The sequence below is a fragment of the Orbicella faveolata genome, unplaced genomic scaffold (genome assembly GCF_042242905.1).
Source record: "Orbicella faveolata isolate gen_17 unplaced genomic scaffold, um_ofav_v1 contig_26, whole genome shotgun sequence".
Classification (NCBI taxonomy): Eukaryota; Metazoa; Cnidaria; class Anthozoa; order Scleractinia; family Merulinidae; genus Orbicella; species Orbicella faveolata.
In genome coordinates this window covers 12,561,840-12,579,009 of record NW_028301554.1, presented here as the reverse complement: position 1 = coordinate 12,579,009, position 17,170 = coordinate 12,561,840, and the positions used below count along the sequence as shown (strand labels likewise).

The 17,170-nt window shown below is 38.7% G+C and overlaps 2 protein-coding genes across 2 annotated transcripts in view; both read left to right on the top strand.

Moving 5' to 3' along the window:
• The first annotated feature begins 10 nt into the window (after nucleotides 1-10).
• Nucleotides 11-9,788, top strand: LOC110063352 (alpha- and gamma-adaptin-binding protein p34-like). Its single transcript, XM_020770327.2, has 9 exons — nucleotides 11-125; nucleotides 721-923; nucleotides 2,137-2,239; nucleotides 3,993-4,088; nucleotides 4,471-4,551; nucleotides 5,008-5,121; nucleotides 5,440-5,547; nucleotides 6,197-6,246; nucleotides 7,906-9,788. Exons 1-9 carry the CDS (start codon nucleotides 53-55, stop codon nucleotides 7,981-7,983), a joined length of 906 nt encoding a protein of 301 aa, XP_020625986.2. The 5' UTR covers nucleotides 11-52; the 3' UTR covers nucleotides 7,984-9,788.
• Nucleotides 9,789-9,877: 89 nt separating this feature from the next.
• The window catches only part of LOC110063349 (transient receptor potential cation channel subfamily M member-like 2), a 35,648-nt gene continuing 28,355 nt past the window's right edge, over nucleotides 9,878-17,170 (top strand). The window contains exons 1-4 of the mRNA XM_020770323.2: nucleotides 9,878-10,414; nucleotides 10,757-10,851; nucleotides 16,026-16,188; nucleotides 16,273-16,437. Coding sequence (XP_020625982.2) covers nucleotides 10,343-10,414; nucleotides 10,757-10,851; nucleotides 16,026-16,188; nucleotides 16,273-16,437 — 495 coding nt within the window. The 5' untranslated portion in view covers nucleotides 9,878-10,342. The remainder of the gene's footprint in view (nucleotides 10,415-10,756; nucleotides 10,852-16,025; nucleotides 16,189-16,272; nucleotides 16,438-17,170) is intronic.

Here is a 17,170-nt window from a genome sequence, read left to right as displayed (position 1 = left end):
CCAGCGGTATACACCCCTATCAGGTTGATTGTCATGTAATGTGAAAACCATTATGGCGGACAATATCAGTCGAGTCTTGGTGGTGAGCTGTAGTTCGTTTCTTTCCTCTAAAGATGTTATCACTGGTACGAAAATCTATTTCCTGTTAATTTGAGAACTTTTATTTACCATCTAATGCTAGTATGTGTATTTATTGGTAGTTCAAATACAATATAATACAATACAATAACCTTTATTTCTCCTCGAATTTAAAAACAGCAAAATTGCTAAAATCTTCGTGAAAATTAATAAATAAAATAAGATGGATATGGAATTATAAAATAATTATATAAATTTACAATATGTACAATTACGTAGTTAATGCAGTGGCATCAAACCATTTACAACTATCTTCAGAAGGGACAGCAGTCAGTGTCAAATTCTAAATTACGAATAGTCGAGTTGAAAGCTGCAATTGTTGGTAGTGACCTGGTAGTATTGGGGAGGGAGGTCCATAGTTCACTTCCATAGTAAGGTAGAGAGTGCAGGCCATATCTATTGGTATTAACACGAGGGATAACAAGAGAATGTTTATCATTAGTACGTTTTTTCTGTTTTCTTTTTTTGACTGAAGACACTGAACCCCAAAGAGCTGAAGAGATCTTGAGCTAAAATTTGCAGCATGATTGAATTTTAAGAACAATCTCGTTCTCGAAGTTTATATGTATTTCCTTTTCAAAGAAATGTGCAAACCAGACTGCCCAACACCTAAAGAGCTGTCAGACACTGGCGGTTTGAGTTCATACCTGTGGAAAATTGAAAACAAATATTACACAGCTGATGTTCATCTTTGTGCCTGCTCTGCGAGCTCTCTCCCGCCCCAATGCGAATTTGCTTCAAATATTAACTTCCAAAGTGTCATTATTACATTTGATCAAAAAGAGGTAAGTCTCAACCATTGTAGTGACTCAGTTGTACATCTAGATGCACAAACATCATTATCATCCATGGAAGCACTAAAAGATCAGGTCCATGAGCCGCTCAATTAGAAACTGAAAAATTTTCAGAATATCTCCTGGTCAACATGCTTTATGCTGTAATATGATAGATCTTACACGGTATAGAAGATATTCCAGGGAGCATAAAAAGTTGTGACCTCATATTCTACCTGAGCACCAGAGTATCACAAAAACAAGTGCAGTCAACTCTCGTTATGGTGGACCCCTCGAGACTGTCATTTAGTGTCTGTTGTAAGGGGAGTCTGTAATTATGGGCTGTGATGAAAGTGCCCCAATTTTTTGGTTGTGAAGTTTCAAGTTTCTTTTAATTTGTAGTATACATTTATTGTGATACATAATCAACAAATGTAAGTCAAAATAGTGTACCAAATATTAAACATTCCAAGACTTAGAGTGATGTTCTTTAAACTTGGCACCAGAAAATTTACGTCACAAAAGAAACAAAATGACACCTGTTGTGCCATTGCCATGACAACAGTTTTGCCGCTGGTCCTGTTCTAATTAAGACTGAAATTCCCAGTTTTTGTCTTAAACTCTAAAACAAGGATCATCCACTCCCAACAATCTAATTTGGAGAGTTAAGACAATATGGGAACCATGTCTGTTCCAAGCAGGACCCTCTGTCCTACTTTAAAGAGTTGCAAATGGGGATATCAGGTTTTTGACAGAAAGAGACTGGAGCCAAGAGTGTTGCCATGGCAATGGCATAATGAGTGTTATTTTGTTTCTTTTGTGATGTAAATTTCTGGTGCCAAGTTTTATCACTCTTATATTTCTAGAGATACTCCTGTAATTCAGCGTTTTACTGTTTTAGTGGAACTAATTATGACATCATCACTTTCCTCATTTGTATAATACAGAAACAGAAATATCTCTTAAACAAAGGACAAGATTCCTGAGAGGAAAATGCCATTCTTCTTTATTTGATTAGCCTTTCAAATGAGTAGCAATTGTTTTTTTACTTCATTGGCTCTTTAAATTTAGCAATTTCATTTACATTAGAAACATTGCTATAACTTAACCTTTAATACCAGAGAATAGGGAGTTGCCCCTGTCATGACTGACGTGTCATAGCAGTGGCACTAAGGTAACAGGGAGTTCTACATGTGTGAGTTCAAATTCTATTTGCACTTTTCAGAGATCAAGTTTCAAAGAAGTAACATCATGGCTGCCATATATTGAGACACAGGATCCATCTGTTTTATTACTGCTTAACTCTGGCAAAGGAGGCAACAATAAAGGTAAACCTGTTAAACTGACATATGCACACTTTTATATTTTATTGTTTTGTGCAAGCCTCTGTCATTTTTCTTGTTTTAAAGAATGACAATTATTGTATGATCATATGATGCTCTCAATCTACAAATAGTGCCTCAAACATCATGGAGATTCAAGAAAGAGGGAATTTTATGCACTCTTATCTACATTGTACCACCCTTGGAAATAACCATGCTACTTAAGGACGTTCGCACGAAAAATTTTCCAACATTGATTTTTTTCTGAGACTTTTACGGCTGTCAGATTATGAGTTAGTTATGTCAGAAATGGAAAAAAAATGAGGGGTCACCAACTTCATTTTGGAGAGAACATGCCTGGAAAAATACCCGAAATCCAAAAAAATTGGGCTTCATTAGCGGATAAGGCCACAGTGTCTGTAAGCCCAAAAATATTGCAATTAGATCTTTGAAGTGGACCTATTAAGTGAATTTAGTCAACTCGTGAGGTTCCTAATCCTTAAAGAACAAGTTTACATTTAGCGACCATAGTTTCACGCACCTTGCAGCCACAAGATGGCAGGATTCGATGTCCTGTGGACAGAAATCTTGAAATTTTTTTAACTTCCCACATTTATTTTTTGTTCATTTTTGGACAATGTGGAGATAATAATTGTAAATAAAATCTGTTTCTGGAAAGAAAAGTAGGGGTCACCGAATGTCCAAGATCGTTAAATCCAGGCAAAGCTATAGCAATGGCCATCTGCCCTATCATTGCTTATTTTATTACTTAGTGTGCGCTCTCATGCATGATGTGGTGTGTTAATTTGCGTGCGCAGTAAGGATGCGCAGAAACAATTAGCATGAACGTCTTTAAGACCCTGAATCAGGCTGAAGTTTCACTCAACCACCAATTATCTCCCTTTTAATGTGACAAGAATTGCAGCAACTTTTTAATCAAAAATTCTCTCAAATCTGATGAACAACCAGGTACTTAAAAGTTGGCACTCACAATTTAACACTTGATTTCACATATTTCTTCTGAATTCACATCTTTCAATATAATCTATAGTGTAACTTACAAAATGCTTTTCATTGCATTGGTGAGATGGGACGAATATTAGGACATTGTGTCTGCAATCATTTAAGAGAAGTGAAAAGAATGACAGAGAACTCGCCTCCAAACATGTTAATCTGCTCGCCCATTCTTCAACATGAATGATTTTGTTTGGCAAGGCAACACTGAATGTCATAAAATTCAGAACAAAAATTTAGCTTTCAACCAGGGACCTTGCGTCCCCATGGGATCAATTAACATTTTTCATTTAACTAATATTTAACTGCATTTTCATTGCCATACTTTCTTCAAATAATTTTATAGTGTAGCTCTGCAACCCACTATATAAACACACATACAACCCACAATCTCCCACATTTCTTTGTGGCTAACACTCGAACCGCCACCCTTGCTAACTTGGTTTGGTGGTAAATTTAACTTTGTCAATTTCAAGGTGGTAAGTAGATAAGTGTGTGATGATTACTTGGATAATGGGCGGTAGTCCACCTTATAAAATAATATCCCTGACATTAGCTTTCAAAAGTGTTTACAGACCTTCAACAGGAAAGCAAAAATCTTTAGAAACATTTGGCTGATCTTGATAATAGGTTTTTAAAAATAAGCATTGTTGGTGGAACATTTGTCAGTTCTCAAATTTTCTTTCCTCTTTATAGCATTTCATTTGTGCAACAAAATAAAAAAGTGTAATTGTTGTAATTTTAGGATTGTCCAAAGCAGAGGTGGTTAAGTGGTGTTTGGATAACTCATTTGAGCTTATTGAAATGATGTCTGAGGAGGAGGAGGAAGATGGTGAAGAAGGTATAATTTATTGTATTTGATTAAGAAATATTGTATAATTAGCAAAAAATAAATAATAAGTTATTATGATGGATGATAGTGTGCTTCCCACATGTTGGGCTTTTAAAAGATGCTTCAGTGATACTGTTTAGTACAGCACACTTATACAATGCAGTCATTTGACTATCAACAGCTACCAGGATTCATTTTATTTCTAGTTTTTTAAAACCATATTTACAGTTTACAGTTAATAATAATTGCCCTACTTAGCATGAGAAAAAGAAAGATTGTAATCTTCAGGGAGTGAAATGATAAAGAAAGCACTAAAAATTCTAAAATATAGTGTGATTAAAACAATAGAATAAAAATATGGAAATAAACTGAATAATTTTGTACACTGTAGATGATTTTCGTGAGAAGACTGGGATTGAAAGAGTAGTTGAAGCTCTTCAGTGTGCAGAGTGGCCAAACATGAAACTGAAGGGTACGTTGAAACTAACATTAAAAGAAATGATGAGTGATTTGATTAATATGTACTTATTCCCAGTGATTTTGAACAAACACTTTCTACCAATGTTTTAGTCTAAGATATCAGGCAAAGACAGAAAAACATTACTGACTTAATTAAACTGTTTCTTTGACTGGAACACAGATAAATATGATTGCGAGAATAATTTACCTCTAATTATCTGCTCGCACTTTATGCTCCACTATGTAAATGAACTCCAGAGCAGTGTAGAGCAGAGAATGGTAGACTGGAGCCAGGCCTTTTTGCTCATCACGCCTCTTTTAGTAATTATTTTTAACACAAAGCTGCCACTAGTCATGCGACCATGTCATCTCTACATTCTGTATGCATTTCAAAGCACACACACATTCACGTTTGCCTATGGTTATAAATTAAATAAATAAATACTAAAACAGTTTTCCACGCTTGCAGAGAATCGAAGTCGTACAGGTCCAAAAGGTTCTAAAGATGACCAAGGGGCTAGTGCTTCCCTTAACAATGAAGAAAAACAGAGCGCTGAACATGGCGCGTCAAAGAATACAGCAGGTTACTAACAAAGATTTTTTGCTCATGTATGACAAGTTTCCACGTGCGTACCTCTCTACACAGTTGAAACTTGACAATTTACGCTGGAGAAAGATTGATGAGAATATGCGAGGGAAGTCAAAATAAGAGAGCAAAACCATTTTATATTTTAAGGAATCAAGGATATTTTTTGGGTTTATTTGACAGAACTAAGGATATCTCTACTATTAACTAGAGCTAGACGGGTTTCGTATAAACCGACCATATCCCAGACATGACATCTGTTCAAAGCAATGCAAACATTCCTTCAGTGCGGCTAAGTTTCTTTATTTTTCCCAGTCTTTCCTCTGCCAACTGACGATCTGGAATTACTTAGCAGCCTAGCAAGCGATGGAACGGAGAATGAATCATTCGAGGAATTATTTCAAAAACTCGCTGTAATGAAAGGTTCGTATTTTTGGTATTTGTTAAAATAATATATTATTTAACAAGTAGAAAACATGTACCGTGTTTCTATCAGCGTTCTATCACGAATGCCGTTCTCTGATTGGCAACGCTATTCACTATCTATTCTGTGATAAATAGTGAGTAGCGTAGCAGTGTGCCCTTGTTAACAAAATGGCGGCCGCTTCTTGGCGTTTTCGAAGTATCTGTGAAGAGGATTTAGATAAAGTTTTGAACGACTAGGGACACTAGTAGATTTATACTAAAACAGTTAGATTATTCGCTCTCGATTTCTATGCATGATAGTTGACTCGGGCTGCGCCTTCGTCAACTATCACGCGATAGAAATCGAGAGTAATAATCTAATTGTTTAATAGAAAGTTTGGGAGAACGAGAAATGCTGTGAAACCACGAGTCGACAGGCGAGTGTTTCCTCAGCATTTCTAGCATTTCTCAAGCTTTTCTCGTGTTGTCTCGACAACCCACGTGGTTTATTTCACCGGTAAACCCATGGAAGAAAGCTTAAATACAAACTCGATTTTAGATCAATCAGCGCGCGTATTTTTTTTTTTTTTTTTTGGGGGGGGGGGGGCTATTTTCTAACAAATGATAAAGAACACGAGAGTGTTTAGCAATTTTTAAACCTTTTCAGAACGCGCATCATCTCTTCCAGCCAGCGAAAGAAAAGATTACGCGGAAAAGGTAATTTGATTTACCTAAATTGAATGTTATTTTCAACATGCTTATCCCAGGACTTAGTACTGCTGCTATTGGTTTTCGCTATACATACGTTTTTACTGTAATTTTTGTCGTCGAACTTTTTGTTTCCGTCTGTCTTTCCAGTGTTGCTCTGTTTTTCTTCTTTTTGTTTGTTTGTCGTTTTCATTGTGTTTTTTGTATCAGTATATTTTTGCTTCCAAGTTAATGTGCCCCTATGATCAAATTCTCGATATCCATTTTTTTTACATTTTCGTACACAATAGGTCTTTCCTGCATATCTTGCCAAATTTCAATCTAATACGAACATTAGAACTCACGTTTTTTGGACCTTTATTTCCGAGAATTTACGGCCGCCATTAATTTTCCTTGTTCCAAGTCTTGGTTGAAGGGTTTCTTGGTTGAGAATTTGAGAAAATGACGTCATCTTCTCAAAAATACCACAAGGGTTGAAATTATAATAACAATTAGTACTGTAATTCGCATAGAGAATAACAAAACCGTTGGCTCTTATATTCGTGCAATTTTCTACACTTATTGTTATTATAATTTCAACCCGTGTGGTATTTTTGAGAAAATGACGTCATTTTCTTAAATTCTCAACCAAGACTAGGGACAAGGAAAATTAATGGCGGCCGTAAATTCTCGGAAATAGAGATCCAAAAAACGTGAGTTCTAATGCTCGTAAAAGATTGAAATTTGGCAATATATCTAAGAAAGACCTATTGTAATCGAAATCCACACATCTAAGAATTCGCCCTTTTACTTGCGATTCGCTGAAAACAAACGCACATAAACAAGCTAAATATACGGAGCAGGAAGCCAAAACGAGATACAAATAAAACACGCAAAAAAGACGGAAAATAACGAAACTTACAAGATTTGTGTGGCGACTACGACGACTAAAACATAATGACAACGGCAACTAGAAAACTAACAGCAGAAGAAGCTACACCAAACAATAGAAACAACGATTGATAAAATATGCACGAAAATATGAAACGTTGCGTGACCGAAAATAACTGGCGAAACTAATTAGAAATAGAGGATATTACACGGTGGCGAGAAGATATAAATTTTATGTTCGAGTGGCAAGAACAATATCTCACTCGTTTGCTTCGCTCACTCGTGAGATATCGTTCTTGCCACGAGAACACAAAATTCATATCTTCGAGCCAACGTGTAATGTTCTTTTTATTATATGGAGAAACCAATTCAACAAAAGCAAAAGGCGGGAATCGTGAGGTCATTGAACGATACGACACTCACAAAGGTGACATACGGAAAATACGCCACTCGGGTCCCGGATGAAGTGGCGTATGGAATCTACGAGTGGTTTAGTTCCCAGTAAAACACTCTTCTCCATATAATAATAACAAATATACACGGAATAATTGAAAAACAGAAAACAATGGACAAAAAAAAACGCGAAGGCAAAACAAAATTGAGGCGCCGTGACTACACCTATAGTGTACGAAAATGTTAAAAAAATGGATATCGAGAATTTGATCATAGGGGCACATTAGTTTGTTTCTCCTTTTCCACATTTTTATTCCTATAAACATAGTTCATAAACCTCCTTTAATCAGCCTTTTGAATCACCAGTTCTCTGATCTATTAGTATGTTTCTTTCATTAACTACAGGTTGCAATTGCATTTTGGCGCGCCTTGGGAGGAAGTGAAGAAGAAATTGCTGGGTTAGGCGAGGACGATGAAGCCTAATTAACAAGCCTACTGCTCCAACGTCCAAGATTAACAACAAATAGTTTAAAGAAGATTTGCGAACCAGGCAGATGGAGTTCTAGATGGGCGCACAAACGTTGAAGGGATATCACGACAGAGTTATACCAGGTCTGCTGCTTATCACCTTGTTCTCATTGAAGAGTCTAAATGTTGCTGTGCAATATCAACTTTTACACTATTCTTTCCTGAGGCTATGTCTGCCTGCACAGCTATCCGGCTGTGTTTTTTTCAGTTAATTGATAATTTACTCCGACAAGACTTTTATGACTTTTATTCCTCGTTATTCACGAACACGCAGTAAAGTACATCAGGAGAACGCATATGAAACAGTAACTTGTTGAACGAAAGACTTGCAATAAATATTATACGTGTGATATATCTGTAATCCCAAAAAGTCAGACACAAATAATTAACTCCAGCGACGACATCCTTCGACTTGAGATGTTTCTGTGCAATGTTAACTTAATTTGCACGATTTCTTCTTAACGCTGCCTGCACGGCTATCGGTTGTTCGGTTTATGGATTGTGTTTACAATTAGCTCTTGGATATTACATCCTCTTATTGTAGGTTCCTTGTTATACAGTTTTTTTCTGCTGCAGAGTGTTGTTCAGAATTCGCTTACAAGATAAGGCACAGGAGCTCAGAGTTCGAGCTTCTTGTTTTAAATTCCATTGATATTCTCTGCTGAGAAGACGGGTATTTAATGAGATGCTGGTCTGTGCGTTGTGGGACGAACATACAAACCACAAGAGCTCTTGTCTGTTCAGAAACCTTATGCACATTTGACGATTGCACTTTTTCTTATTTTTTGTCTCGCATCGTTTGTTAGACGCAGATTCCTTCTGAAACACAGCTGTCAAATGTGCCAAATGTAAGCTCTCTTTGAAATTAGCTATTCAAATATTATTATAAACTCGAGTCTTAGCGGGGATATTCTTGACTAGATTCACGAATTAACTATTAAGGAAAGGTAAGTTGATCGAGCGATTGTGACTTTTTTTTTTTTACGACTCATTACAAGCTATAGCCGTCTAGCTGTCCACGGTTGCATTTGCATCTTGGCTTTCAATTTCTACACTGTAATGTCGTTGAGTACCGGGGTTGAGTATCGACAGTATCAGCCTTGCTTAGTGGTTGTTGATTGAGTTCTTAGTACCGTTCAACTTTCTTTTGTATCAGTTATTCGTTATTGTACTACTCTGTCTGTTTTTTTCTGGTAATGTTTATTTATCATGCCCAAACTAAATCTAGGCTGCTGATGGGTCGAACTATGTACCCATCGTTGTTGTATTCCAAAAAAGTCTTCATCACTTTGGCAGCCATTTTGTTAACAATGGGCAGGCAAATGTCGCCCCTCTCAAGGATTATCCTGGTCAACGGAATTGCCACGGATACGGGTAACCAGGATACGACCCATCGCTGACCGAGCGAGAGCACTTTTTCCCCAACTAGCTGCTACAACTCGCTCATAGCTACGCATTCACAAGTTTGAAAGGACTGTAATCGCGTAATCAGTATGAAGTACCCCAGCGTGATTCCGAGGGCAACCCTTAAAACTGGAATCCGAACTTATTGGAATTGAGAACGACGACAGAAGTAATTCACTTCAGCAATGTCCAATCACAGGTTACCCAAGCTCGTAAATGAGCGTCCCTTGTACAGACATAAGTAGTCAGGTTAGGCAACAGTCGAAATATGAGTATTTGTATGGAAAAACGGTTACATTGTTAAGCCTAAAAAATACGAAGGAATGCGAATAAAAATGTATACCTACTTCGCTTCAGTTGTGTGTTTCCGTGGTTTCCGTGAGGTTTTTAGGCCGATTTAGGATTCCGGATTCCAGATTTCAAGTTTCAGGGTTGCCCTGATTCTAAAGGGTCACACAACAGCTGTTTTTTTTGCGTGTTATTACGTCATTACTGAAAAGCACGTGTTTCCTGAGTCACGCAATTTCCGCAAACAAACGCATAGTACAAACTGCTTTACAGAGACGCTGAAGCTCCTACATGTACTCCGAATCCTTTGATGGACTAGAGCGAGATTGTTGTGATCGATGATTAACTTTTCTCAAAAATATTTGGCTTGGTCGAAGGAAGAGACGTCGCTGAGTTGTACCTGCATCAAACCAGAGGTTCAGTTTGCCTGGTGAAATAATTCCGCAATCTGAGTGATACTGGCATTTCACTACACCACGAAGTTAAGTTTGCAGAGGAGAATTCTAATTTTTCTAGAGAAGTCGATCAAAAAAGTTAGAGACGAAGTTATCGCTGTAATCGTTGATTAACATTGATTAGAGAAGTAAATAGCTATTAGGCTATTACGTTGCTGTTATTGAAGATGAAAGATGCTTCAAGTAAGAACAACCTTATCAGCTCGGACGACGAGAATGAAAACATCGACGGAAATCAGGTACGAGCATGTGGTCAATTAATTTTCAACTGTAAATACGCTGTTTGTCAAGGGAGGTTTGCGGTGATCTGTACGATGTATTCATGATTAATGTAGTGTCGGTAGAGTGGCTGATGAGCCGTAGTGATTCGCGTTTGAGTTCTTGAAATGCACTTCATGAAACAAAAGGTATTCAAAATAATTGTCTTAGGACCTAGGACTTAAGAACGATAATACCACCCCCAGTTTTGTAGACACGAAATGATTAAGGCAACGCTTAGTTGAAACAAGGTATTGGTGCACCTTTCGAGCTGCATGTGTGACGAGAATCCGATATTGTTTATTATAATTGTATTGTTACAGATGACAGCACAAGAAGCCAAGACGTCATGGATTCACCGGACATTCAGAAAAAGAACATGCCATTGGTTTATTCCGTCAGATAACAACGAGTTCAAGTAAGACCTAAACTATTATACGTCATCATAATACAGTGAAGTGAAAAATTCTTGAGACGTCTCTAACAATTCTCAACACGCAAATCGAAATTATAAGGACAAAGTTGCTAAAAATATGTTTCTTAATTAATTTCTTGTGTAATTTCGTGAGTCGATCTCAACTGCAGAATTAGCCTGCGTAGCAAGCGTTTCTGTGGGGTTCGGGAGCAAAGAATTACAGCGCGAAAAATGGAGCGAGTAAAAGAGGGGGGAGGGGGAGGGGAAGGAAGGAAGGAAACGCTTGCAGACAAACCCCTGGATTTTGAAAACCGCCCACTTGGCCTTTCATGACTGAGTGCGCACACTGAGATTTTGTGCTGTCATCGGCTTTCACAAATTAACCAAAAAAATCTTCGGCCTTCCGTAGCGGAAGTGAACTTTGAACCAAAATGAACTTTACAACGAGCGCACGGTGGGAACGGAGAAATCTCGATGAATTAAATTTGGTAATTTGTAATCAAGCTATATTTCTACTCAATCCGTCTAAAAGGAAGGACTGCAAGGATGAAGTCTTAGCACAAATCTGCCGGAAAGTTAAAGTGTGAGAAGTATTCCAGTCGCATTAGTAATCCTTGAGCTCGCATAATTCGAAATCTTGGATCACTGTATTCATTCGTCCAGGAATCGATACAAGGTAAAATTAGCAAGTCAACTCCCACAAAGGCAATTCCAGTAAAGAAGCGTTTGCTGGAAACGCCAGATCCGCAAATCGGTTCGAGTGTTATCGCCTGCAGCAAAACAAACAACGGAAAGTCTTCTCGGCAAACTTTGGAATTTGGGCAGGAGAGGCTTCAAACATCTGAGAGGGGAAATAACGATAATCTTGACCAGTATCTGAATAAAGATAATCTTCCCCTAGGCGGCCTCCAAGTCAAAGTTGTTTATAAAATGTCCTCGTAAGAACTCCCCGCGACGAGACGACTAAATTTTTGGTAAGGCAAATATGTGACAAAAACTGGCATGCCTCAGCTAACACTGTAACAAATCATTCAGAATTGTACCCAGAGGTGCTAAATGCTGTCAACAAAAATGTTTCTAATGAAATGTCAGAGTACCAACGACAACATGTTGCCATGTAACAAGCCAGACGAAATCACTAGGTTTTCCCACGCAGTAGTGCGAATTTTCTGTCCCGTGGTTTATTATCTTGTCCTTGGCGCATGTGGCATTCAAGAAAGCGATGTTAAAATTAAAGGAACAGCTGCAAATTGTGTCGCGCTTGCTTCTGCAATAATGTGCAGGCTTCGAAAAACCAAAGCGTCGGCATTGCACTACAGGATTTCTACCGTACTGTCGAAGCTGACGACTAAATCCTCGTTCAGCGAGAAAAGTTAAAGCGTTTTGTAACCAAGCTTCGAACGCGTCTTCCCCTTTTGTCTGGCACTCAAAGGTATTAAAATACCTTTGATCGACACATGTCAATAATATTGGACTAGCCTAGCCAATCACGAGCTCCGTTCGCTGGCGAACGGAGGTTTTCAAAATCCAGGGGTTTGTCTGCAAGCGTTTCCTTCCCTCCCCTCTCCTACCCCCCTCTTTCTTTTTTTTGGTTCTCGCCCCATTTTCCGCGTAGACAAAACACCGAAAATCCCGTTCCTCGGTCTTTCTTTGCTTCCAAACCCCACGAAAACGCTTGCTACGCAGGCTACTGCAGAATAAGCTTGTACGGACTTAAGGTTATTCGGAATTATTGCTAAGTGTTCAATATTCCGGAAATTATCTTAAACAACTTCCGGAGTAGTTCCGGTCCCAGATAATCTTTGACCAAGTTTGGTCGAAAACCACAACCGGACTTTTCAGGGGTCTCCACTGGCGGAATAAAGAGGGACATGAATTTCCTCCCACCCCCCCCCCCCCCCACCCCCTTCACTTGCTTACTCCAAAACTACAATGATGAATTCGAGTAAAAACCAGACCGCGCCATTTTCCCATTAACAATTCAAAAGGTTAAAGAAGAAAAGCCCAGGGTTAATAGATTTTTGGATACGAGTTCATAAATAACCATGAACGAGACACCGATTTTTTTTATCATCATCTCGTATCCAGTAGTCTATCCAGCAAAGGAGAATTGAATAACTGTTTATAAATTCTTCGGTCGACTGAGTAATGTGGACATTTCAGTTTTATTTAAACGAAGTGAGTGTCGCGCCTTTGTTCCATTTTTGAGTTCTGAAGTACCGTAAAATCCCACGTTAAGTTCCCCGGTTATAAGCCCCCCCCCCCGGATATAAGCCCTTCTATTTGTTAACAAAGATATTATTCCAGATATAAGCCCGTCCCCCTCCCCTCCCCCTCCAGATATAAGCCCATGTAATGTATAAGTGCGTTCCTTTGGCGTTTCTTTACAAACATCAAAATTTTTAGATTAATCGATAGTTATAGGCTAATAGGGTGATAGGGTAGTAATAGGGTAAATAGTGTTATAGCTCTAAATGTAATGGTATGTTAGCTTTGAGGCGGGGGTAAAAATGAAAAAAGGCCCTTTTTTCATACAAGTGCAACTTCATAACTATAGTTCAGAACCATATAAACCTATATAACAGAAAAAAGCTTAGGAATCGCTGACACAAAATATTACATATATTTCGCCCTAAACTAATTTGTTATTTGACACCAGATCAATATGTTAAACACATCCTGTGAAAAACCTAAGCGTACTTGAGAAAAGATACCTGCTTGTAGATTTCATGGAATCAAGGGATTTTAGTGTCAAAACAAAGTACTGGGGTCACTCTCTTAGATGAGCAGAGGAAATTTGGGAGCCACTAAAATTATGGACACAATTCCAGTTCAAAGTTCACCAAGATTTCTCAGTGACATATTCCTCAATAACCTGTGCAAAATTCAACTTATGGAGAAACGGTCTGCTCATCCAGCTCACCTCAATGAGAGGATACAGCCCTGAAAATGTCAGATCAATTGGACAAATCCTTCTCAAAATATCTCTTCTCAAAGGTAAAAATAAGTTGTTTTGAGAAAACGGGCTCTGAACTTACAGAAGCAGAAATGTTTCTCAAGATAAACTTTAATACCTTAAGATTCAAATTCCGGCAAAAACAAAAATTCCATCATTTACAAAATTTTCAGGTTTATCCCCGCCTTAATTCGTTTCTCAGACACGTTTTATCTCGTCGTTCCGAAACATTTTTTTTTTTATTCCGCTTATATGCCCCTCCCCCCCCCCCCCCGAATATAAGCCCCCAGTTTATAAGCCCACCCAAAACCCCTTATAAAGTTATATAAGCCTAGGGCTTTAACGTGGGGTTTTACGGTATGTCAAGAAAGCGAGCGAGGCAGAGTTTTCTTCAATTTTCTTTCATTGCAAGTTAGCTCAACAGGGTCAAAAAAAACATTTATAAACGTAATTACTTTTTGTGTTAGGTAAAGTTTGTTTTCTTAAAACAGGATCATTTATAAGAAAGACTGAAACCGGCCGGACCGGTCTATAATTGTGCGATATTCACCTTTTGAGGAGAGATGAAACTTTTACAACTAACGGTCACACGGTTCAAAATCCGCAATGTTGTTCGTCAAGCCACTCTCTGGGGCATCTAAAACAAAGAAAAGTCAACTTGATTTTGGAGGCTGTCGCATTCTTTCGCCATACGGCATGGCGGACTTTTTACTGTGACCGTTACCATTTCGTGGGCGTGTTTTGATACTAAGAGTCAACTGGGTACGCTCAAATTTGACGATATGGGCTGTCGTCACATTTAGTTGTTTTCAGTCCAAAATTTATCAAATTTCCTTCGGCGCAGATATCAGGTAAATCCCAGTGGTTGACAGAGCAATTTGGTCTCTACGGAGGGATTTCAACCAAGTGCTCGCTATAAAGTTTTCTACTTTATAAAGGAGATCTATCCTATTGGTATTTCGTGAAGTTTCGGTAGTGTCATCAGCAACTTAGTTACTTTGGTCGTGTTCTATTGGGATCAACCGTTTCAACTGCCACCGGTTTGGGCTGATACGGTTGACGTTTCTCAAAGAACGCTTTTCCAACCGTTTTCGGTTGAAATGCGGTAACTGCTGGGAATAGTCCTTACGTGAGCTACAATCGCGCCACATAATTACGCAAATGCTTTTTCAATTGTTTCAACCTGGTTTGATGCCGGTTAAGCGGTTGAAAAAGTTGATCAACCAAACCAACCGTAAACTGTTTTTGCCCAATAGAACACGAAAAATCTCAACCAACCCAACCAACCAGAAACGGTTGATCCCAATAGAATACGACCTAAGGTCGTGTTAAGCTGCAATAAAAAATATTTGAATCCTTTACTCTACTGAATTCTACTCTTCACACTTCCAGACTTGCGGATTTCCCTAGAACTCCGCTCGCAGTGGTTTCTGGGCAACTTCTAGTTTAGTGTACCCGTGTCAAAGAACAACTTGTTCATAGATTATTATACAGGTCGAATGTGAAGTAGGTTCAGCAACTTAGTTATGCAAACTGCAATCACGATCGTTGGGTCGAGTTACATTTGTCAGCAGACCATGCTCCTGTTTTACTCTTCACTCTTACGCAGTTCCTTCAGTCCGCACAGCTTTCGTTTCCGGGTAACTTCTAGTTTCGTGTGCCGGTGTAAAGTACAATTTATTCATAGATATATCAGTAGACGATAACAGAAAGTGAAACGGCACGCCATATAAAACCCAGGTCATTTCCTAAGCTACCCCCTTCAACAGAATTAGGCAACTATTCTAACTACCAAGAACATTCCAAGACGAAAGTCTTACTAAAACGCTGTTACTAAACAATTATTGGATGAGGTTTTTGTGATATCTAGAATAATCAAGGTCTCGGTAAGGGTTATCAGCCGAAGCCTTCGGCTGAGGCTGATAACCCTTACCGAGACCTTGATCATTCTGGATATCACAAAAACCGAATCTAATAATTGTTTTATTATACATTGCACGAAGAAAATGGAAGTCATGTTTTTGCTTCTTTACTGACGGCAAGCAACACAAAGCGCGCGAACTTGACATGATTGCCCGTGACCTTGAGAGTCCTTGACATGATTATTGTATAATCTGCAGAGATGACGTCACAGGCGCTGATTTCGAAAATTCACTGTACGCTTTCGACCAATCAGAAAAGAGATAGTGAGTTCAATGTATAATAATTTGTTTTATCTCAGTTGTTGTTGTGGGCGCCAAAAGCAATACCACAGTGGTGATGCACTGCTGTCAACTGGCACGCGAGGGGACAAATGGGAAGTGTCTAAACATAGTGTCACAAAACCTACCAATGCTTACGGCGAGCTCGAATTCCAAGGAGCTGGACAAGTCAGCCGAGCCAAGGTCAGTTCAGTTTACCTTATCACTCACGCATATGCTCAAGCACTCTCTGTTTCTGTTTTCTCAAACGTTTCTTTTTCTTACCAGTACATACGGGTATCTCATGACACGGACCCTGAGATGGCTCTGCGCCTGCTCTGTAAGGAATGGAAGCTGGACTTACCCAAGCTGCTCATCTCTGTGACTGGAGGCGCAAAGAATTTTGTGCTTCACCCGAAACTAAAGCAAGTGCTGAGAAAAGGCCTTCTTAAGGTAAATAGTTCATTTGCGTTATCTAGACTGTGTTATTTTGAAGTCAAAGAATTTAAGCAAAAGGAAGTAATATTTAATAATACAAGGTTGAGTCTCAGCACTAATGTTTCTACTTCATTACTAGTTTCTTCTAGCTTATGACAGTGGCAATTCATCTTTGCACATCATGTGTTTTACATTTTGACTTCACTCAAACCACGCTAATGCTTTTTTGCATTTAATCGTAGAAACATCTTTGAATATAGATACTCTCTGCACAGCAACTGCCGTGGCGGATCCAGACCTTGAGCTAAGGGGGAGGGGGGGGGAGGGCCGATTTGTTTTGCTTTCCCTACCGGCTTTTCTTCCTTCTGCGATTTTCTTTTTTTTTTTTTTTTTCCAAAATAAGGGGTCCCTCTCCTAGATCCGCCACTGAACTGATTGACATAAAATCATTTCTGTTAGAAGTGCAAGAGCGTTACAGGCGTCAACTAGCGTGAATTGGGGCTGAGTGAGCCATGCAACAGCTGCTGTTAGTAACGAGTACATCGCCCGAAACGTCGCAAATTCTAAAAGCACGATTTATGTGAAGAGGAGATCATTCATTTGTTCACTGTCACCTTTCGTAATTTTTTATCAAAACGCTACAGACATGTTGTAGTAAGTATGCGTACGGCCGGTTATTTACAGGGTTAAATTTCCGTCTGCAGCGTAGGCTAGGTATAATAGGAAAACAAAAATTGTATCTTGTATG

Coding starts and splice junctions, on each gene's coding strand:
- LOC110063352 (XM_020770327.2), top strand. CDS start 53: ATGGCGGACAATATCAGTCGAGTCTTGGTGGTGAGCTGTAGTTCGTTT. Junction 4,552..5,007: donor GCCAAACATGAAACTGAAGG/GTACGTTGAAAC, acceptor CCACGCTTGCAG/AGAATCGAAGTCGTACAGGT. Junction 6,247..7,905: donor GAAAAGATTACGCGGAAAAG/GTAATTTGATTT, acceptor CATTAACTACAG/GTTGCAATTGCATTTTGGCG.